This window comes from Girardinichthys multiradiatus, chromosome 21 (assembly GCF_021462225.1).
Source record: "Girardinichthys multiradiatus isolate DD_20200921_A chromosome 21, DD_fGirMul_XY1, whole genome shotgun sequence".
In the NCBI taxonomy this organism is placed as follows: domain Eukaryota; kingdom Metazoa; phylum Chordata; class Actinopteri; order Cyprinodontiformes; family Goodeidae; genus Girardinichthys; species Girardinichthys multiradiatus.
In genome coordinates this window covers 40,523,302-40,547,884 of record NC_061813.1, presented here as the reverse complement: position 1 = coordinate 40,547,884, position 24,583 = coordinate 40,523,302, and the positions used below count along the sequence as shown (strand labels likewise).

Here is a 24,583-nt window from a genome sequence, read left to right as displayed (position 1 = left end):
GAGCTCAAACACCTGAGAGACTGATGAAGTCATGGAGGACATTGCTGAGAGTTATGGGTGTGAAGGTTCTCCATGGGATGTTTCTTCTTTCTCCCACAGTGTCTCCTGATTTGATCCCCGTTTAATATTGATCTGAACAAGCTTTACGTTCCCTCAGGTTGCACATGTGTCACTACTCCATGATTTTATCAGGGGGTCTGCCTCTCCTCCGTTCTATCGGAGACTCCATCCCTCCTCCTCCTCTCATCCTCTGCTTGTTATGGAGGTAGCAGTCCAGGCTGAGATGGATCGCTGCACAAACAAATGTTTGTTCTGCCCTTCGCAAACCCCAGAGACGCACACACACATGCAAACACACACACACACACACACACACGTTTTCCCTAACCATGCATTGTGTGTGAGCAGTCAGGAAGGCAGCAGAGGGTGGCTGTATGAATTAAGCTATGGGTTTAGTTCTGTTGCATACGGAGGATGGATGGAGGGATGGATGTGTTAATAAGCATGTTGGGGTCAAAGGTCAGATTTAGCAGGCGTATCTTTACAAGCTGGAAACGTAACAGAGATGAAAGGTCACCACGTTCTCTATCGTCTATCTGTTTCTCATTTCTCCTTTGCTCCTGTTGCTTCAGGATGGAGGGAGGAAATATGAAAATTAAAATATGAAATATAAAAACGAGTGTAAGAGAAGGCGGCGATTAAACTGCAGACTCCTCAGAAAACACGGAGAGGAAGAGGAGGAGGAGGAGGGAGCCAAGCCGAGGTGACAGACAAGGCTTAATGGGAGACGGGAGGACGGAGGGATGAAAGCAGGGTGAGGAAGGGTCACATGATTTATTCAGAGGGTGAGGAGGGGGCGGGATTAAGCCCAGAGGCCGCCACCTGAACCGCACAATCCCAGAGTCCCACGGGAACAGAGGCGGCAGGTTTGAAAGGCTGTTAATTGTCTCCAACATGACTTTAATCAGATTTCAGCTCCCAGCATCATCTCACACTCACACACACACACACACACACGTCCTATAGGTGGGTGTGTTTAAATCAGGTTCTGGCGAGGAGGTACGGTCATTAGTGCCAAGTCCCATATGCTGCCCGACGACACCAGAGGGAAAACCCACAGACAGACACACACACCGTTGCACAACATAATAATGCTTTCAAAAAGTACACACACACACACACCACACACTATGACAGACACACACTCTGGTGACAAGAAAAACAACGATGCAAAGACAAAAGACATTTAAAACACAATGCAGCTCTAAGAAAAACTAATTCTACAAAATGATTTAAAAAACGCTGAAATGAAACTCAGACCTGCAGAGCTTCTAGAACTGCACCAGAAACCCACCAAAGACCTTCATAACTGCACAAACCTGAAGGCCTTTCATGCACAAACCAGACAGAAATAATCCTGACAGAAAAATACATAAAGCAAAGACGATGCAGACCAGGAAAAAACAAAGTTCCTGAATGAGGAAACCAAACAAATGGTTCCAGAACAAAAGGAGGACTTGGATGCTCACACATCTGTATGAATATAATATTTTCTAATAAAAGTTGGAATCACTTTTAATCAGATTTTTTGTACCTGTGATTTACTGTGTTCCACGTTGTTCCTCTGCTTTATTTTAATGTTCGGCCCTTTGGTTGAACACTGAATATATAGAGAAGATTTTATGAATAAACTCAGACTGAAATATTTGATATTTTTACAAATGGAAAACAATGATGGAGCCATTTTACTGTAATTTATCTAGAAAATAATTAAAAGTAATCGTCAGGATCCTGTCTGATTAATGTGTGAAATAATAACCTTTAAACTTTATATTGCATATATTTTTACTGATTGCTATTTAGCTTTGTATGTTATGCTTAGTTTTCTACTTATTAAGGCTTCTTAACCGGGACCTGAGTCTGAATTTCGGACCTTAACGCGTAAATCTGAGCTGGTATGACAATAAAAATCCTTGATGTGTTGATAAGCAAACTGATCCACAGCTGCAGGCCCAGTTAAAGCTGGATTCACTCTTAAAGATTCATTAACAGCTGCTGAGAGAAAGCTGAAAAATAAGGTCAAAGTTTGCAGCTGTGCTTCAAACCGGAGCGGTCCGATTGATTTTCTTTGACATCATGAAGTGAGCCATTCACAGACAGAACATTTTGAGCTGGAATAAGAGGCCAAGATCAATGAGAGGCAAAAGAAGATCAGTTTATTAGACCCTAAATTCTGATTGATTGTGCCAGAAATTCCCCCTTCATTAGCAGGACACACAGCAGCCTTCTTCTCTCCATCTCCACTGAGACCGAATGGAACCAAGCTTGGACAGAAAATATGGGTTTAATACACAGCTCATGATGATTTAACGAATGAATGAAAGGTAGATCATGATGGTTTTAGCATGAATCTAACAGTCATGTGATTACTGGTCTCCATAATCACCACACCTTGCTTGATGATAGTTGGAGAATTTGGAGAAACCTTCTTCAGTTTGAAGGCCATCATGACACCATCATGTTTTCAGCGCCTCCTGCTGCTTTCCCACCCATCCTTCACAGCTGAACTACCTGTTTTTACCATGACCTTGTCACAACCTGCTGAACTTCCATCTCTATGTATGGGAGGTTTCTGCGACTCCACCATCAGTTTTAACCTTGCTGTGGAGAAGAAAAACCCATCAATATTTTTCTGCTGATCAGCAGCAGGAGACATTACAGATGAAGGGGTTTTCTGTGCAGGTAGCTGCGCTTGATGAAGCATGCATATCTGTGAGCCGATCGTAGCGAGGCTGTGATGCTGTTTTGCAACGACTGTAAAATGATACAAACCCTATGACCCACCCTGGAGCTTTCTCCTCCTCATTGTAAGTACTGACCCTGGGGCGTTTCTTTGAACGCCTGATTGGATAATTGTGGATTTAAGCTGCAGCCTGGAAAACCTGCAACTTACTTCAGTGTCTCAGCAACCAGCAAAGCTAAGCCTGGGTGCAATTTGGAGGTGTGTGCGCCTGTCCTCTGCTGTGAGCCGTCTTCCAGTAGGGAACTACTATAAAAAAATATATAAATATACATATATATACATATATATATATATATATATATATATATATAAATATATATATATATATATGTATGTGTGTGTGTGTGTGTGTGTGTGTGCAAGGGGGCCTGAAGGTTGCGTGATATTGATTTGAGCTGCTTGCTTACATCCTTTTGTCAAAGTCACAGGAGGTACCAAAAGTATCCCAAAACCTACTTGGAGTGCCACCAGCCCAATGTAGGCATGATGAAGTTGGAGAACTGTGTGATGACCAGGGAAAGTGTGTATGCTGCTGCAGCAGCCACCACGGTGCAGCAGGACCCTGATATAACCCCCTGATGATAACAAATGACCTAAATCTCATTTTAGAAGTTTGGTACCTGCTCCAAACACCTGGGAGAATCTCATGGACCAGTGTGAGGAGCAGGAAACCAGCTGAACACTAGAAGACGTCGCTCTGTAGAATATAGCATATTTAAAAATGAACTGGTTTCCATCAACTGGATGTTACCTGGTTTTGAAGTAATTACATGAACACGCAGGATCCTGATTGGTGGTTTTTATGGGTTGGGGTAAATTTATGACAGATTCTTCATCAGTTATGTAATAACTAAACATTCCTGATGCTTATAAAAAATTATTTGTCGTCACCATTTATGTTCACCTCTCTTCATCACTCAGTGTCACCACATTCCAGCTTCTCCCCAACTTTTATCACCTTCATCCAGCTCCTCATCCTCCTATTTTTCCTCTCCTGATCCCTCCTCCTGCTCCCATTAACTTTCTCCCATGTCGCAATGGGCCTCCGGCAACACATATGGCGGTCATGCTTCTACGCCATTAAATAACGAACACAACACACACACCAGCCAACACCAACTGGTGCCCCCTGTTGCCGCCTCCTTGTGTAGATCAGGTCCTGCCACTCGTTTAATCCTCCCTCCATCTTCCTCCTTGTCCCATTAATGTCTCTGTCTCTACCTCCTTTTGTTAAACCTCCTTACCCTCCTGCTCATCACCCCAACACCCCTTTGTCTTCATCACATTAACTTCCTCACCCTTCATCTTTGCTGGTTGTTCCTTATTGTATCCACTGTGTGTGTGTGTGTGTGTGTGGGGGGGGGGGGGGGGGGGGGGGGTGGATGGAGGAGGGGTGGAGCTGGTTGGGGATGGGGCTGGTGTGGGGTGGGTGGGGTGAATGAGTGGTTTCCAAGGCAACGAGCCACATTGCCGCAGTGGATACGTAGGGGAGGTGGAGAGGGTGAGGAGTGTTGAAAGAGTGAAAATGAGAACAGAGGGGCGTGTGTGTGTGTGTGTGTGTTTGTGTGTGTGTGTTTGTGTGTGTTTGTGTTTGTGTGTGTGTGTGTGTGTGTGTGTGTGTGTGTTTGTGTGTGTTTGTGTGTGTTTGTGCGTGTGTGTGAGGGGCAAAAACAGATTTGTGTGCCAACTGTCAGCAGAGTGACTTTAACTGGATGTAAGGGTTTGCCACACAGATAGTCATGAATGAGCAGCCGAATGATTGGCTGATGTGTTCTCAGGTAAAGCGTCCGACCAGGAGGTACGTCTTTCCCCATGGAGACGACACGTAGGAGAGATAGTTCAGGTAGACATCCATAACTAACCCTGCTATGATGCAACGTGAGGAAAAAAACCATTTACTTTGGTTTCTCCTACTAATTAATGACCGTCAGAGAGATCTCTGAATAACAACTAGATGTACAACCTCTAATTATACATTACTGAATAAATCCAATTGTTTCCTGGAGATCACTGTGAAGAACCTCCACCTGGTGGTTTCATGCCCAACAGAAAGTCTCCCATCCAGACTTTGGGAGCCACCTTGGTGGTCCTCAACCTTCTCACAAAATGAATCACCTCAGAAAACATTTTAGCTCCATCTGTCCGCCATCAACTCTGAACATCTTTCCTGTACCCGCTGTAGAAAAGCATCCCCCCAGCATGATGCTGCCACCACCATGTTTTGCTTCTATAAAGACCAGAGTTGTCACGTTCACAACTAATAGGTGGACGTCCATGTCTTGGTAGGTCTGCAGTTGGTCCTTCCTCTCTCCGTGTCCAGATGATGGATTGAACAGAGCTCTGCGAGATGTTCAAAGTTTGGGATGCTGTTGTAGAACCTAACCCAGCTTTAAATTGGACCAGAACTTTCTCCTTGACCTGTTTTCTGTGTTCCTTGGTCTTCAAGGTGCTGGTTGTTCTCCAATGTTCTCCAGAGAACCTCTGAGGCCAGAAACAGAACGGCTATCACAATCACCCAAGACAGTTGGGAAAATATTTGTTGGGATCACAAGACAAAACTGGACCTTTTACGTCCTGTTGCATCAGTCAAACATGGTGGTGGTAGAATGATGGTGAGGAGCAGGTTTGCTGCTTCAGGACCAGGATGACTTATTGTAATTGATGGAGCTGTGCTCTCTACCACAACATCTTGCAGTCTGGCCCATCAGATCCAGAACTATGATCCAAAGCACACCAGCAAATCCACTATTGAATGGATCAAACAAACCAAACTGAAGCTTTCTGAGTGGCCTAGTCAAAGTACAGACTTGAATCCCATTGAGACGGCATGGAATGACCTTAAACAGGCCTTTTATGCTGGCAAGTGTCTGAAGTAAAACAATTCAGCAAAGCAGAGTGGGTCAAATTTATCTAAAGTGACAAAAAGCAAAACCAGAGCTCAAATCCCAGAATTAGCTGCAGCAGCAGGGTAATCTGGAGGACCTCTCTGAACCTTCTAGTCATCAGTAGTATGGATGGTGTTAACAAGGACAGATCTAAGAGGGAAACAGCAAGCTGCAATGTCTTCGTGAACTTTGTAAATGATTTTGTTGAGCTGATTCTCACACGCAACCTCATGATGTCATTAAAACTCTGCAACACCCTGTTTTATGGCCACCAGCTCTGAAAACTACTTCCAGTAAAACACACAGCTGGACCCGTTCCTACGGCTCATGGATGAATCCGAGGTCTGGAGGGGAGTTTGGTTTCCTCCGCAGCCTTTTCATTGAGATGTGTAAGGTTGTGTCCGTCTGCCACATGTCCAGTATTTGACCCTGATAATGGATAAACATGTTTCTGAAGTATAAAACGGAGGAAATCCCCTCATGATAGCGTAGCTTCCTAGACATATTTTAAAGAATGGACGAAACAACAGAACACAAAATGGATGAGGCGCATTTTTTCCCTAAAGGTCCCTCCTTTTGTTTTTGGTGGCAAAGACAAAAATATGTTTTAAACTGGAAACATCTTTAATAGAAAATCCATATTTGGACAAGAAAGCCTGCCTTACAGTCTCCATGAAACGTACATTAATTTTCTCAGGATTTTTCAAAACAAACCAGAATTATTTTTTCAGTGCCAGCTGTGGAGAAACTGGATGCTCCCTTATCATTACCAGCTCCCAAACCCCTGCTGTCAGGCTTCAGGTCGGAGTGGGACTCGGAGCATGTGGAGGAGCTACGACTTGTCAACATGTACGCAGGTCATCAGAGGCTGACTGCTGGATGTGGGACAGATCTACTTCAGTGTGACTGTAGAGCTGCCTCAGCCGGTTACATCCACATCCACACCAGAGCCAGAGCTTCCACTTCTTCTGCTCCTGTCTGGACCCAAGCCTCAAACTGATGCCCTCCCACTGCCTCTGGAAATACGCACTGAGGTTCAGCCCAGCACTGAAACTGATACGGTGTGTTTCTGTCACGGCCCGCTGGTCCAAACAGATTCTGTTGTGTTGTGTCGTGAAAGGCTGAAGATGTCTCCTAAATCCTCCTCTGATCTGCTGCTCCCTCCAGTGGCAGGGCTATAAACTGCAGCCCAGATTTCTAAATCATGACTGAACAAACAACCTTCAGAAAACCCAGCAGATCCTGCTGGTGTGATAAACCAGAACCTGAAGTCTCCTGAGGGCTCACTGTCTTACAAGCATCTGTCTCTGCTTGAAATGATTGCATGACCTCCTCTGCCTGGCATCAAGAGCTACAGAAGCCTGTTAATCACCCATTCATTTAGGTCAGGTGTGATGCAGCAGTAAAGCCCCTAAAACATGCCACGCCCTCTGGACCAGGGTTGGGAACTACTCCTATTAGTCCAACAAAAGCACTGTTTAGTTTCTGCTTTACATTTTAGATTCATCAGTGTCTGTAAACTTTTAATTAGTAATTTACAACATACTGTTTCCGTGGGCTATAAATACATTTTGACACAGCTTCATTTTTCTTAGCCACTCTAAAAAAGGGGAAAGGCAAGGGGACATGTGAGTCAGTTCAGGTAGATGTGGGTTGGTCCTCATTAGCCTGAAGTTGGCAACCAAAAAAGAGGATTATTGGTTTAATCTGTCCATATCTACAGTCAGAGATATAATAAAAAGGTTTCAAACAGCTGAAACTGTGACTAACGAGGCTGGACCAGAACATGAGACCATGTTTAGGGAGCTGCAGATAGAAATGGCATCTTGAGGTCACCAGGTCTCCATAACCACCTTGAGGCACCATCTACAATCCAAGCCATATTTGGGAGTGATGCCAGAAAGAATCTTTCTCTATCTGACCATTGTAAACATGAAGAATTTGCCAAACTCTACTGGGACTTTAACTGGCATAACTGGGTCTAAAGTAGGGCTGCATGATATTAGAAAATATTGCAATGATAGTTATAGAAATGCTAATTTTACACGCTAATGTCCATAACACTTGGAATATATTAGCCAATGATTAAAGCACAGTTCTTAGCTTTGAATGTTCCACACATGATATTGCCATGACGAGATATTTACATTACATCATGCAGCATTATTCTAAGCTGAATTATCAGGTCCTGTCATGTTTTTGATGTGTATCACTTCCGATGGTAATCCCGCTCTGAATAGTGTGTGTATACTAAGATCAGTGATGTGGTTTCACAGGCTTCTGCTGTCAGTTGTGAGGTTGGTGCAGGACCGAAGCGCAGACAGGAGCTTGGGAGCAGCATGGTGGTTTGAGGTTTTAATGGGGAGAAAAAAACAAAAACTTATGTATTATAATTTAGGATTGTATTGGAATTGAGCAAACTTGAGTTTCAGTGGTTTACACAAACCAGCTCTTGGGTCACTTATCAATATTCTTACTTTCAGCAAATCCTGTCTAAGGTAACAATGTAGAAGAATAATCCATGTAAAGCTGAAACATCAGCCTGTATTCAGCTCCACCCACTGTGGGCAAATCTTCCAGGAATACATGATATTTAACCTCAAAACCAAAAGTTGGCACTAGTGTCCAAAATCTGACTCTATACTTTTAAATCTACTCTCATACTTAGGACAGAACAAGAAGGTTCACTTTCAGTTTCAAGCATCCAGCATGCTGAAGTGAGTTAAGCATCTACATAGTTTAGCGTGAGATTATTATTGGGTCCATGCTACATATAGGAATTATGGAGGTTGTAGTTAGAGTGCTACAGATGTGTGTTATAGGTGGTGTGTGAGAGCTTGTGTCCTATCTGGAGATCAGATGTTTCTGCTACAATGTTAAATGTGTAGGAGGTTGATGAAGGAGTATTATGTTCCTAAGGCATCATGTCTTCCTAAGGCCCTACATCAAAAGCTTGTTAGGCAATAGTCTGAGGGGGGTACAAGATGGAGCTCGAGGTGGGTCAGCTGTGAAGCAAAGGCTGAACATGAGAATATGAGTGGATGACATCATGAAGTTTTTAAAATACCAAAACCTTCTCAAACATCTGATGACCTCTTTCTGAAAAATGAAAAACTGTTCATCACTGGGTCTTTTAGGTTGATAGTAAGCCAAAACATGTGGGTTATGGTTAAAGCCAATCATCTCGCTGCACTAGAGGTTCAGATCAGTCCAGTTCATTTCAGAATCAATGGATTCAATTTTTTAAAATCCCACCACCGTTGCTTTAATGTTTATTCCAAGCTTTCGGCTTTAAGACTGTTTTATACTCTTGGTCTCTCTTATTGAATTTTCTTTCTTTGTTTTAAGCTTTAGAAATGTTTTTTTTCTGTGTTATTGGACTTGATGCGATATAAACTGGTTAAAGACTGATCAAACAAGCTCTCCTCTTCTTCTGCAGGACGTTAGACTGAGTAGTTCCTGCTCGGCTCTGAACTTAAGCTGATTTAAATCCAGAACATGCTCGTAGCTACAGTAGGTCCATTAACAGGCCGTCAACCTCCTCGACACATCCAAATGTGTCAGTGGAAACACACAGAGACAGAGCGGCGGTTTGATCCGACCGCTCTTTGCGTTTTAAAGCATGTTTTATTGATTAGAACAAGCAGCAGTGAAGTGGAGCGCGCCGCCAAAGCTTTGTTCAAGGGCAAAGCAGCAAGTTCAGCACTTAGCCGTCTGACAGCAGAGAGAAGAGGCAGAGAAGCAGATGGACAGGGTTCAACCTAAAGAAGAAGACACCAAACCGGGTCTGTGAGGGTTGAACAGCTTGTTCTGATACTGGGAGGTGGAAGAAGGTAACATCTGATGCCACAGACATCCTGAAAGATTTAAGTGCATTAAACTCCCTGATGGACTAATCAACAAGTTAATGGTTGACCTCAGGTCTCCGTGTGCTGAAGATGTCACCATGACGACGGTCCCTGACACCAACAGGAAGCTTATTTCCCAGCCATCAGGGATCGAAGGCACTCAGATATCATTAGAAATGATTCCTGGTTTATGATCTTGTCTGAAACAAAGTTGAAGGGAAATATAAAAACTAACAAACCAGATGTTCTAATCATAACTGAACGATCTAAGAACAAAGAACCTTTACAGACCCAACAGAACCTTCTGGTGCTTGAAAATAACATCAGGATCACCTTGATCATCCAATCATCCGTTACAGTAAGTCAGTGCTGTTCTGTCCTAGTCTACCTGTGTAGATGAGGATTGACCCCTACAAGACATGGTCTTTAGGAGGAAACCTGTGGATTGCCACCTTCAGGTTGGGAATAAGATGCTGTCCCAGATGGAGAAGTACTGGTCTGTCCCTGGGACAGGAGAACTCGGAAACATGAATGTGATCTATGATCTGACCATCAGGGCCATCATGATTGGTAGACTGAGATCTCAAAAACAAGCAGCTGAATAGAGGTTCCTCCTCAGGGTGGATGGCCTCACCATCAGGAATATGGTCAGGAAATCAGATCTTCTGGAGAAGCTCAGAGCAGAATTTCAGCCGCTTCACATGATATCAGCCAGTTGAGGTGGTCTGCTCATCTAGTAAAGATACACAGACCCCAGACTTGCTGGACAGATTTCACAACTGGCTGAGGAACAATTCAGAGTCCATCAGTTGAGGTTAGGAGCTCGCTGGAGATGGACGAGTGGATGCTCTTAGTGTTTCTGTGTTTGACCCTCATTGCATCTTATTCTGTTTATAGTTTTTCATAGTATCTGATCTATAACTTCACTGATTTAACACATTTATCTTCACCTGTATTTATTCTAAAATGTACCAGAGGAGCTGCTTTACTTCATCTGAATGATGAAAAAGTTTCAACAAGATTGAATTTCAACTAAATGAAAAGAAACTTCTAGTTTTCAGGAGCTGATAATCAGGGCATCCCATATGGATCTCCTACAGGAGGTCAGGTCACTTCTAACTTGCATTTTCAACCTCAGATTAAAGTAATGACAAACCCTCTGCATAGAAACCAGGTTGTGTCCTTTATCTATTAAAAAAATATCATCTAGACAAACATTAAATACTTCAATCTTTTCAAGATGTGTCTTTTAATACTCTATACTCTAATATTCAAAATCCAACTATTAATGTGGCCTCAGAAAAAACTCTAAGTACCATCCCAGCTAAACATTGCATAACAAGTATTTCTACTGATTTATCAGAAGTGTTTGACACGCCCTCATATTTTATGGATTAGACTGAAGCAGCGACTTGGTTAAGAAATCGTCTCAGTAAATATGAAAGACTGCTCTGATTTTTTTACTCTTTATAAAGGGGTACCACAAGGCTCTGTTTAAGGTCTTCTTTTAATAATATTTTCTATTAATGAACTTGATCCGAGTATTTTGTATTTAAGTTAGCATTTATGCAGATGACGCTGATGTATAATCTATGGAACGACCCTTGTTCAGGAAGCTTCTGCTCAGCTCTCTTCAGTTCAGCTGGAGCTTCTCCTCCATGCAGACAAGTATTGTCTAAGAATGACCATATTTCCATGGAGATATGATCATTCCTGAGATATGGTCATTGTCTAAGAATGACCAAGGGCTGGACTCTGCGTACCTTGCTTCACTGACGTTCACTACAAACCGTAAATGTTTAAAAAGTCACTGGGAGTAATGGCAAAGACTGGGATGGCCTTGTTTGGCCACCCAAAGGCTCAGCCACTGGTACACACTACGTACTGGTACGTACTGGTACATTTCTGGTCTACTGTCGACTATATTAGTGATTTCATATAACTGCTGTATATTAAGTGTTTCTCTTGTGAATGTCAGGAATATTTGTAAAATTAAACTAGTATTTGGTTTATTTCACTCCTACATAAAACAAGCTGCAGATTCACTGGGCAGTGACTGAATTAATCTCATTCAGGACTTTTAGCTACAAAGTCTTGAGTTTTTGAGGATGAATCCATCTGATATAATTTTTATTATATCTCATTATTTTCATGTTATGTTTTTCTTAATTCAACACAATAATCCCAAAGGAAAATGAAATAGAGTAGTTTTGTCAATATTAGGCCGTGCTTCCTGTTTTGCCTAAAGTTCTGTAACACTGAACCTGCTGCAGCGCCACTAACCTTTCAACCTCTCCATGAAACCAGATCGAGACAACCAGTGAAATGCATCACTGCCGCGCAGCAGGGTCGTACTCATTAACATCTGCAGTCTAACCTGGAGAACATCGTCCTTCCATGTGTTGTCGGAGTATTTGAAAAACTAAGAAGGATGTTTTCCAAGCATAATAATCTATTGCACTTTAAACCCAACAGTCCTCTCAGACAGAACCGGCTTCACGCCCAGGACAAAACATCCAAACAGACGCTCAGCGGTGTGGTATCTGCAGTCCAGCCCAGCAAGGAATGTTCAGACCTCCACACTGGAGAAACCATACAGCAGCTACACAAGCGGTTGGCCCAACACAGGAGAACCGGCAGGTTATTTACATCTGAAGGACAAAGGAACATTCAACGGAGGAGAGCAATGCCAACTGGGGTCTTTAGGACAGGGAAGACTGGTGGTTTGAGAGAGGAGTGAAAGAAGCCATCTATGTTAAACATGAAAAACCAACACAAATAGAGGAGGCAGCCCGAAGGTTTCATCTTTCTGACACCTGCTCTGCAGCCCTGACACGACTTCCCAGGTGGTTTCTTAGAAGTTCACACCTTGAGCCGTGTGACCAGAACAACTCATGGGGCATCGTTGAGGATATGTCTGGAACATCAAGCAACAGCTGAAAGAGGGGAGGATCAGTGTCCTACTGAACTGTTACTGTGATGGTTCTACAAAAACTTGTATGTTCAGAACTGAAGCCTTCTGGGTGACAGATGAAACGTCTTCAGAAAACAAGGGAAGAAGTCCAGTTATCTTCTACTGATGAAACACATCTAAAATCTTATCATCAGACTTTCCAGTTTTCACCAATCTGTAGACAACCTCAACAAAATCAGCCCTTCTTTTCTTTATTTTAAGCAGCAAAGCCTGATTATGCAGAAAATACACCACGCAATCCACAGAACCTATACTGTGAAACCTGAAGTTGCTTCCTAACCTTTGGCCTTCAGAGTATCTCTCAGGCTACATCAGTTTTAAGTAAAACCAGAATAGACGAGCATTTCAGCTCAGGTTCAGAATGAGCAGCAAAATATTAAACCTTGATGTGTTTGAAGTGGAAACGGACAGAAAAACTGGGTGCAAAGCAACACTTCTCACTTCACCACAAAGAACCAGTTCTGACCTGAGTTAAGTAGTTCCTGCTCCATCACTCCACAGCCCAGCACCTCCATCCAGTCGCCCTGGAAGCGCACCTCCATCTCAAAGGAGGGATGAGTGAACGGGAAGTAACAGTCAACCCACCTGACCTTCACATCTGGTGGGGAGGAGAAAGACAAGGGCTAGATGGTTAAACAGCCAGATGTTTCTAACGTGCAGCTGACCATCCCGTCTGTCTCACCTGATCCAAACAGGTGAGTAACGAGTCGGGTTAAGGTCTGCTTCAGGTCAAACTCCACCAGCTTCACCGCCTCCAGAGTGTGGGTTTCCTGCTTCTGGGGAGTCCGGCGGCCTCCTCGCTCAAACAGAAACAGATCTTCTCCACTATGGACCTTAGAGAAGAGCTAAAGAACACAAAGGTCACATTCAGTAGATCTGGTGAGGGTCCAGGTCCAGAAATAGCTTAAAGTGGAACTGCAGTTAAGAGTTGTCGTTGCACGGCGTGACCACAAGGTGGCAGGGTTAAAGGTTTTAATGATAAAATAGTTTTTACAAATCTAAGAAATTATGATTTAATTATCTACCAGAGCGAGCAACAATTATCATCTTTCTATTCCTTCTTTGAAAAAATCCCGGATGAGTGCCGATCCCAGAGTCCAAGTCCTAGTCATACGACTACTGAAAGTCCAGAGTGTTCTTCCGAACCTCATGGTTGGAGAAGAGTCGGACTCCCTCCATCTGATGGAAGACGGGGTAGTGACTGGCGTCGATCTCGTCCCGTCTGTAAACGTCTCCAGCCAATAAAAACGCATCGAGACCGGACCGAACCAGCTCCGTCTGGTGGGCTGAGGTGTGAGCGCGAAGCATGGTTCTCCTGGAAACAAACAGGAGCGAGATGAAAGCTGAAAGCCTCAAACTGACATAAAACCAAGGCGACAAAAGCCCCTGAATCAGAGTTAATGCGAGCATCATAAGTGTTTTTAAGCAGAAAACTCACCTGTTCAGGTAATAGTTGTCTCCCCGCTTCCTGCTTGGGTGGTCAGGTGGGATCAATAAGCTACAAGTTAAACAGAACCGCTACAATAACTCATCTGATGTTCACTTAAAGTATGAATAAACTCTTCTAAACATCTGCTGGTTGGTGCATCAGGAAGCATCTGACCTGTCAAAGTTCTGCTCCACAGTCACCACAGGGCTCAGGTTATCGTGGACGGAGAACAGTGGGTTCCCCCAGCGGCCGACGTAGGCGCTGTGAAGGGAAACAAGTCACTAGTGTTTGTGAGCAAACAGAAGCCAAATGCAGATTTAAACCCAAGGAAACGCTCAAAGGAACCTTTAGAGAAACTTGGCAACACTCTAGATACACGAAGAAGGTATAGTTTCAACCTCATCATAATTTCCTAAACCTAACCAAGCAATTCGATTCTTAAATCTAACACTCAGCAAATCAAGTCATAGCAACCAGGTTAAGGGGCTAGAGACAGACATGCCCAGGTCCCTGCAGGGACCTGCTACCCGGATCACATGGGACCGACAGCAGAAGGTGGGCCCACGTGGAGCGGGCTTCCTACTGCTTTATGGCGCTACCTCCAACCAAGCTGAAGGAGCCAAAGCTCAAACACCCTGGACTATATGGCAAACCTCTCCCCAGGCTTGGATTCAGGAGAGTTTCCCTTAATCAGGGCAAAGTTCTGAAACCAGGTCAGACGTCGTGGTTCCCAACCGGATAAAGGTTGAATGCACATTCCAGGTCAAGGGTCAGTCTATGCCTCAGAAGGAGAAGCACAAGTTAATGAAAACTGATGGCTGGATGGAGAATGAGATGGGCCTACAGATCAGGGCTTGCTCTGGTCTTTCACAGCATAGGAGCTGAGAGGAGAAGCTCTTGATTCATGGGTCTACCTACATTCTGACCTCCACCTATAGTTGAAATATGGGTCATGACCGGAAGAGCAAGATCCTGGATGAAAGTGGTTGAAATTAGCTTCCTCCACTGAGTCGCTGGACTCTGCCTTAGAGATAAGGTGAAAAGTTCAATCATCTGTTGGAGCTCCTGCTCCTGTGCATCACAAGGAGTCATCTCAGGTGGTTTGTCCCATCAGGATGACCTCATTCTGGTTTTCCGGGCATGTCCAACTGGGAGGCAGCACCATGGCCAACTCAGAACACTGTGGATGGACTTACTAGTGGTTCTGCTCTGGGAATGATTCAGGAACTTCCAGGAGGAAACAAAGAGGAACTCATCAGTTTCCCTCATGGAGCATCTAACTACATAGTTTTATCCAGCTTGGATGGATGGAAATGATATTCATTTAACCTCATCTGGTTTCTCCTCTTTGACTAATCACAAAGACGCTCTGGAACCATCTAGAGATGGAGCAGGAACAATCAAAAAACAACCAGCAGGGCTGACATAATGTTGAACGACTAGTGTTGTAGCACCTGAAAGACATCACAGGCCCCCTGCTGGACCTCCTGCAGTTTGCTTACCGAGCAAACAGGTCGGCAGATGATGCTGTTAACTTAGGTCTACACTTCATCCTGCAACACCTCGACCACCCAGGGACGTACGCCAGGATCCTGTTTATAGACTTCAGCTCCACCTTCAACACCATCATACCAGACATCCTCCACCAGAAGCTCACCCAGCTCAACGTCCCAGCCTCCACCTGTCAGTGGATCAACAGCTTCCTGACGGACCGACAGCAGCAGGTGAGACTGGGGAGCATCTTCTCCCGATCCAGATCAATAAGTACTGGTGCCCCCCAGGGATGTGTTCTATCCCCACTCCTCTTCTCTCTGTACACAAATGACTGCACCTCATCGGACTCGTCCGTGAAACTCCTTAAGTTTGCAGACGACACCACTGTTATTGGACTGATCCAGGACGGTGATGAGTCTGCATACAGACAGCAGGTGGATCGGCTGGTCCACTGGTGTTGTCAGAACTACCTTGAACTGAACCCACTCAAGACTTTTGAAATGGTGGTGGACATTCGGAGAACACCAACCCCATACACCCCCCTCACCATCCTCAACAACACTGTATCGGGCGTGGACCACTTCAGGTTCTTAGGAACCACCATCTCTGAGGACCTGAGATGGTCTTCACACATAGACACTGTTCTAAAGAAGGCCCAGCAGAGACTGTACTTCCTGAGGCAACTCAAGAAGTTCAACCTTCCACAGGAGCTGCTGGTCATCTTCTCCACTGCCATCATTCAATCTGTCCTGTCTTCATTCATCTCAGTGTGGTTTGGATCATCCACAAAACAGGACAGGTCCAGACTGCAACGAATAATCAGGACTGCAGAGAGAATAATCAGAGCTGACCTTCCCTCCATCCAGGACTTATACAGGTCAAAGGTCAAGAAAAGAGCTGCTAAAATCTCTGCAGACCCCACACACCCTGCACATAAACTGTTTAGAGTTTTACCTTCAGGTGGCGCTACAGAGCACTGTTCACTAAAACCAGCCACAGAGACAGTTTCTTCCCCCAGGCTGTTTCTCTGATGAACATTTAATAGAGAACAAAACAACAGCATACAGATGTTGCAAATGCACCTTTTTATTATATATGTGTATATTGTAAATATGTATATTCTGTAATACAAAAACAGAACAAAAGAGCAAAGTGTACCGGAGTCAAATTCCTTGTTGGTATGTAAGAACTTAGCAATAAAGCTGATTCTGATTCTGATTAGGCAGCAGTAACCAGCATCAGATACTGAAGTTTTCCTGCAACACACAAGCTTCCCCAAACACCGAAGTTCACGACCTGTGAGATGGCAGAACCATAAAGCACTGCGAGCCCACCACCTTCAGTGACGGCTTAATGATTCATTAATGCGGCATTAACTGTGAGCGCCGAGTATCAGCCTGATGATATTTCACCGCTGCGTTCGGTGCAGCAACGTTCTGCTCTTTGTGGCCTCAGCAGATCATCAGTCAGCAGGTTGAGCCCACAGAGATGGAAATATGTGGAGGAGAAGCTGTTGTTGTGTGGAGACGGAGATGTGATATTAGGTCCCAACAAGTACACACTGGGATTTAAGGAGCAGGGTCGTCCTAAAAACATGGCTGCAGACCTGGAAAAACATTTCTTACAAACATTTTAATTCGTTTTTTAAAAGCACACGTTTTTACTTACTAGGAAATTTACCAGATTTTACTAAGTGAAGCATAAAAGCCAGTTTCAAATGACCAGCAGGTTTGTTGGGCAGCAGGAACACATATGGAGCACTGCCTTCACATGATCTTTAGTGAGGTCCCATTCTTCTTCTTTAATATGACGTCGCCCCACAGCTTCATCTCATCTGGAAAGGCTTTCCACAAGGTTTAGAAGAGAGTTTATTGGTTTTATTCACCTTTCTTCCAGCAGTGCATTTGTGAGGTCAGACACTGATGTTGGAGAAGAAGGCCATGTTTACTGTCTCCACTCCAATTCAACCCAAAGGTGTTCATCAGGTTCAGGTCAGGATTCTGTGCAGGCCAGTCCAGTTCTTCCACACCAACTCCCTCTCCATGTCCATGTCTTTGTGCACTGAGGGCTAGGCCCGACTCCTGCCAAACAGCCCCACACCATCATCCTCCCTCAACAGAACTTTACACTTGGCCCAGTGCTGTTCTCCTTGCAGCTGCCAAACCCAGACTGACCCATTGGATTACCAGACAGAGAGGCAGGTTTCGTCTCTCCAGATCCCAGTGGCGTGATGCTTTACACCACTGCATGTGATGTTTGTGTTGCACATTGTGATGCAGCTGCTCGGCCATTAAAACCACTCCTTCAGTCTTCCTGAGTTGATACGAAGTCCACATGACATTTGGAGGCCTGTAGCTGTTTAATCTGCAGGACGATGGTGACTTCTTGGTACCCTGCTACTCAGACCATGCTCTGTGATCTTACATGACCTAAAGCTCCATGGCAGAGTAGCCGTTGGTCTGTTGTTCAAACTGCACTAATCCTTATATGAAGTGTATGATTTAGCCAATAAATGTGCGACTTCAGGCTGGTAGGACTCACCATAATAGAGGACACCTACAAGATTTTCATAAAGCTGTTAAAATATTCTCAGAGGACCAACTCTGTGGTACAAACTCAAGAGTTTTCTAGGTCACAGGTTAGATTACTGACGTCCTGAAGTCTCACCTGTAGAAGTGAGCTTTCATCCGCTCCTTGATGAGCCACAGTGGATGGTAAGGCTGGTTGTGAAGGTGGCAGCCCACCTTGGCCAAGATCTTTGGAGTGACGTTGGTGAAGTCATCACGAGGGTAGGAGTGGCCTAACAACTCTACTGAGTCTTGACCAATCACAGGGTGAAGCGTGTGGTCTTTCGTGCTGAGGCACCTGTATGATGCCTTGCAGCCACTGGGCCAAAACTGTGGAAGGAGGCGACGAAGCAGAGGACGGGTCCAGAGCGGTCCGTAGGGGATGAACAATGAGCTGAATCTCATGATAACTGGTCCATGGAGCTGGAAAAACAAAATAATCACACAAAGTCATTAAAATAGATTCATGCAAGGAGACTGAAAACATATTCATCTGGTCTGTCTTGCTCTGGTTGTAACAACTCAAAGATAAATTCTATATTAGACGAGAGTAAGAAATGCAGGGATTTGTAGTTTGTTCTTTTCAACCTTTATGCCCCTTTAAACAGCCATGGACAACAGCTTAGTGTACAAATATAATGCATTTAAGTAATTCAGCTTAAACAAATATTAGAGCCTTCAAGTCATTCATAGTTTCCCTAATTTTTACCACAAGTTCCTTTATTTCTCAGGTTCTACTGCATCAAGATGAAGATTCAAAATCAGTGGATTCTGGTTGAGTAATGGATGCAGTGAAAGAAACTTGACTTAATTTAAATAAAAACAGTTCATTAAACTTGAAAGTATTTAATTATTACGTCCCAACATTCTGTAGACCGACTGAAATCAACATCAGTACGTCATCAGCGTACAACTGGAGTTATATGATCTGTAATCCTCCACGTTTTGCGTATTGCAGAACGTTGGGAACATCCGTAAGCTCTACAAACTAATAAAGAAGCTCTTATTGCCTAAAGGAAGCTGTGCACTTTCAGGTTGACCAAAGATGGTTTTGTATTTTTTAATGGTTTCCTATTTATCTACTGTAGCTCTAAACTTTATGACCCTGCTGGACTAAAATACTACAGATCAATGCTTTCAGTCTTTAACCACATTAGACTGCAGGTGTTAGAAATCAGCTTTATGTTTACTTAAAATGATCTTTTCTTCATCTGCTAGTTTGATCCTAACTGCAGCTTTGTTTGCAGGAGGCATTTAGACTCTGCACCCTCCTGGGTTAAACATCAGACTTTTCATCTGCGAAATGCTCCTCTTCCTCACGTCTGTGTCCGATCGCTGTTGGCCGCCAGGAACAAGTGTTTGCTGATCAATCAAACTGACTTCGGTCAACAAATTTATCATTTGCAGTCAGCAGGGAGAGAAGGTGTAAAAATAAATTGGCAGCTTCTCAGTGGAGGTCAGCTGCAGCGGGAGCTGCAGGTGAAAAGCTCCGTTTATAATTACACTAATGGATAAAGATCTAAAACACCAAAGGTTACAGTGAGCTTCCATCATTTATCCTTTAACAGGAGACGACACAACTGCCCTTTCATCCTCAAATATTTGTCCATTTTCACACACAGACACACACATTCGCTCAGGGAGCAACCCTGAACAACACAAAGGGTGTTGCATTGCAGTGGCGTTGCAGCAAAATGGATTATTGCTCCTAAATTCACAAAGCCTCTATCTCAGCTCTGTTGGTGTCATATTCTACCAGAACAGACAAGCCAGCACTGAGGTGGCACAAAAACAGAGGTACAGCCCAGAAACGGACCCTTGCAGAGGGTAGAACTCAATGTCGTGAACCCGGTCAGCTGGATGGAGGCAGGGAAGGATCACTGTGACTCAGAGTTTATTTCTCTAGGCTGCAGTTTTCATCCCAGCAAATGAAACTAAACAACAATTGGATGAAGGCTGAGAAATAAACAAATTCTTCTTCTGAGGAACTTTAATATGTTCCAGAAAGGTCACAGCAATATTTGTCTTGTGCACATTGTTGATAATTTGTTTGAAGACGAGGCACTAAAGCAAAGGTTAGGTAAAAACATTCTCTCTAGAGAGCAGAAATGTGTTTACAGCTTCCCCTCCTTAGCAAAATGAAATAAAGATGCTTTATGATGGGAATCATGCAGCTGGAGGGGAGAGAAGGAAAGGAAGCTTCAGCTGGGAGAGAATGATGGCACCTCTGTGGTAACAAGGTTTTTAAAGTTGGTCGTAAATTAAACTTTAAATACGACACACAACAGCTTCACGTCCACAAAGATCTGTCAGTGTGACTACGGAAAAATCATTTCTCTGACTTCAGTTTGGCTTATCTGGTCCGAAATTCAGTGGTCGGGTTTATAACTCTGCATCTTCAAGACTGTTTGGAGGTCCTGTTTGTAGTTTATTACAATCCATGTATGAGTCACAGCAAATGTAGAAGGTGCTCTGGTCAGAGGAGAACAAAACGGAACATTTTGGCCTCCACACCTCTGCACACCATCCTAAACACACCATCCCCATGGTGGTGGCAGCATAATGCCTGGCAAGGAGAGCATTAATCACAGCAGCGACCAAGTGGACCATGGTAACTCTGGAGGAGCTGCAGAGAAGAAGTCCAATTTAAAATTTGACACAAGCCATGTAGGGCAAACAGCAAGCGTCTTGAAGAAGGTCCTCTGGTCAGGTAAGATCAAAACTGAACATTGGTCTACTTACAAAATGGTAACTATGGCAACACACCCCACCAACTCACAAACATGGAGGTGGCAGCATCATGCCGTGGGGATGCTTTTGTCATGGATGGACAGGGAAGCTGGTCAGGGATGATGGGAAGATGGATGGAGCACAATCCTGGAAGAAACCCTGTTAGAGGCTACAGAAGACTTGGCTGGGGTGGAGGTTCTCCTTCCAGCAGGACAATGAGACATTCATTTGATTCAGGTGTGTTGGAGAAACGATGCATCTAAAGGTTGCAGAAGGGGAGCTCTGAAAGACTGGTGTTGGACATCCCTGGTTTAAAACAAAGCATATTAATGTGTTAGAATGGCCTAGTCCAAGTCCAGATCTAAAACTAATTATGAATCCGTGACAAGACTTGAAAACGGATGTTATCAGATGTTCTCCATCCAATCTGACTGACCTTTAGCGGTTTTAGGAAGAATGGGCAAGGACTTCAGTCAGAAGATGTTCAAGGTTGGTGGAGGAAAACCCCAAAAAACATGCAGATGGACCTGCAGATAGACCTGCAGATAGACCTGCAGATAGACCTGCAGATGGACCTGCAGATAGACCTGCAGATAGACCTGCAGATAGACCTGCAGATGGACCTGCAGATAGACCTGCAGATAGACCTGCAGATAGACCTGCAGATAGACCTGCAGATGGACCTGCAGATGGACCTGCAGATAGACCTGCAGATGGACCTGCAGATAGACCTGCAGATGGACCTGCAGATAGACCTGCAGATAGACCTGCAGATGGACCTGCAGATAGACCTGCAGATGGACCTGCAGATGGACCTGCAGATATACCTGCAGATGGACCTGCAGATGGACCTGCAGATGGACCTGCAGATGGACCTGCAGATAGACCTGCAGATAGACCTGCAGATAGACCTGCAGATGGACCTGCAGATGGACCTGCAGATATACCTGCAGATGGACCTGCAGATGGACCTGCAGATGGACCTGCAGATGGACCTGCAGATAGACCTGCAGATAGACCTGCAGATAGACCTGCAGATGGACCTGGAGGTAGTTCTACAGAGTTCTGTCTCCGTAGGGATGAATGGAAAAACACGCCACACTTTCAAGAGTTTTCTTTGCTAAAGATTTTTTAAACCAAGATTAATTTTGCTTCCACTTCTCTGCTGCTTTGAGATGGTCCATCACCTTAAATCCCTCAACAATCATTGATGTTTGAGGCTGAAATGAGACCAAATGTGAAGGCAGCTGATTGTGTCCAGGATCGGATTCTGTTGGTCGTGATCCGTATCTCAGGGAAGGGCTGGAACATAGATGGACGGATAAATCCAGAGCTTCACCTTTCAGCTCCGCTCCTTCTTCTTAACAACAGACTGGATCAACTGGACCGGGGAACCAGATCCTCAGACTGAAAGGAGGATCAATTACATTTCATTTGTTTATTTATACAGTGTCTAAAGGCCCTTTATAGAAAAAATATCCAATTTATACACAAATACGGAGTCAATTCTACAGTTTTCTGGTCATTTTCTTACACTTTGCTTCTCTTCAGACTGATTTATTCATTTCCTGAGGATTTATTTCCAAACAATTTCTCCTGCAAATTAAAATTAGAACTTTAATTTGTAGCTTGGTAGTAAAATCTGTCGTCTGTGTGGATTTCTGAGCATTCCCCCTGAATCCATCACATGAAACAAACCTGCTTCTTCCTTTGTTTCAGGATGATTTTCCTCGTAGCATGAGATCCTCAGCTCCATATGTCCATTCCTCAGGCGCCAAACAACACCACACATATGGCCGCCCACGCACACGAACACGCATGTACAGTACGAACACGCGGGGGGATATGTTGAACCGCGGAAACACGGAGAGAGGAGGCAGAGAAATGGAATCTGGACCATCAACGCTTTGGTTAAACCACATGGAGATTAGATTTTTACTGGTTTTCTATCATTTATCTTCAAATAATAATGTTTTGTTATACCTCAGCAGCTTTTCTCCTTCATTTAGTTGCACTTCTTATTTAAAACCAGTTACCCTGAACCCATCAGCACCAGAGAGGTCAGAGGTCACACCTCATAGTGACCCTGCAGAAGAACCAGATCTGGGATCAGCATGAGAAAGGGAACAATAAGATGGATTATTGAAACAGAGTTAAGGTCCAGTTAAACTTTAATGAGCTGCTGCAGTTTAGCCGATTGTTGCACAAACATTTCAAAATGATCTTTAAAATTAACCTGAAATTTCTGAGATGTTTCCAAAAGTTTTTTGAACTTTCGACAGATCTCAATACAACACATTTATTTTAAAAATACACTACCGGTCAAAGGTTTTAGCACCTCTTTCTCATTTTCTGGTTTTCTTTATGTTTATGAATATTTCCATTGTTCATAGATTCTCACTGAAGGCATCAAAACAGTGAACGAACACAAAGATTATGAAGCAAACAAACATTGTAAAATAACTTTAATTATGTTTAATATTTTAGATTTCTTAAAGTAGCCGCCCTTTGCTGTGATGACTGAAATATTAACCTTTGACCTTCTCTCAATGAACCTCTGGGAAGTTCCTTCAAGGCTCTTGGGAAACCATTCCAGGTGATCACCTCATGAAGCTCATGGAGAGCTTCATGAGGTGATCACACCAAGAGAGCAAAGCAGTGATCAGGGCAAAGAGAGGCTGTGTAGAAGAATCTGAAATATAAAAATGTTTACTACATGATTCCATGTTTTATGTGCAGCATGCAGAGTGCTGAAGGAACTAGTTTACTGCTAGTTTTACCTCCAGCTCAACCTAGATCAGCTAACGGATTTCAGCCAGGTTTAAGAAGCGATAGAGGAAATATAAACCTGAGTGAAATCGCCCTTTCATTTTTAAATTCAGCTCAGTTCGGTTGTTTCTGTGGGTGACTGATCAATGAGCTGGATGAAACCTCAACATGGGATGGACATTTAATCCGATTTTTATCTAGAAAAACTGAACATGCTCATGTTTCTGGTTTCTACACCTATCCAGATAATTTCATAGCATTTCTAGATCCTTTTTCTAGACGGTAGGAATGCTGCTGCTTTCTGTGTTTATCTCATGTGGTAAAATCCAAAGACCAACAGTCAAATCTCCCAGACTGGTACGTGATGCTAGAAATGTGCAAAGAAACCAGAAGCAGGAAGTTTCCCAGTAAACCCAAAGTTTAACCAGTTAAACTGGATCTAAAGGTATCCCAGCAGTTTCTGCAGATCTTTCTGTTATTGTGAAGCTTTGATTAAATTCTGCTGAGCTGATTTTTAATTCCCAGCACAGAGCTCCTCTGACTGTTTCCACCAACGACAGCGGGGAAATAAGAAACAAATCACAGGTCTGACAGAGGGACCAAACAGAGCGTGGCGGTCCGATAAAATGCAAGCAGCTCTCCAGGAACAGAAACATGATTCATCGTTTGTGAAGGTTGTTGAGAAAATCCCTTGTTTGGCTGCCAAGAAGTTGCTCTGACTAACTGGCGTGGAGATGCCGACAGTGAGGCTATGATGTGACTTTAAAGCTGCCAGCTCACAAAAGGTGGAAGCAGAGATGGCGTCAAGGACGAGCTGCAGAACTTCATCCAGAACTTTAGCAAACACCCACCGAACATCAAAAATCCTGCAGAACTCAGCAGTGAAACATGTCTGAGACACAAAGCCCCGAGCCGCAGCAGCGTCGCCGTCTGGATGTAAACGGCTGGAGGCCCATCGCCTCTTACAAATGCGGCCGTTGCCAAGGTTACAGAGTGGCATCACACGCTGATGCACGTGATGAAATACATTTGAGAGGCATAAAGGACACACGCAGCAACCAGCAGCAGGTTCAGTGCAGAGGGA

At 43.9% G+C, this 24,583-nt stretch overlaps 1 protein-coding gene across 7 annotated transcripts in view; it reads right to left on the bottom strand.

The window, feature by feature from the left end:
- fars2 (phenylalanyl-tRNA synthetase 2, mitochondrial) overlaps positions 1-24,583 on the bottom strand; it is a 140,218-nt gene that overhangs the window by 89,030 nt on the left and 26,605 nt on the right. For all 7 annotated transcript variants that reach the window (XR_007035723.1, XM_047349572.1, XM_047349576.1 and 4 more), the window contains 6 exons: positions 18,101-18,423; positions 14,114-14,200; positions 13,949-14,008; positions 13,657-13,825; positions 13,193-13,355; positions 12,977-13,108 (listed from right to left, as the gene is read on the bottom strand). Coding sequence is in view for 6 of the 7 variants with exons in the window: in XM_047349572.1 (XP_047205528.1) it covers positions 12,977-13,108; positions 13,193-13,355; positions 13,657-13,825; positions 13,949-14,008; positions 14,114-14,200; positions 18,101-18,423 (934 nt within the window). In the remaining variant the exon portion in view is untranslated. The remainder of the gene's footprint in view (positions 1-12,976; positions 13,109-13,192; positions 13,356-13,656; positions 13,826-13,948; positions 14,009-14,113; positions 14,201-18,100; positions 18,424-24,583) is intronic.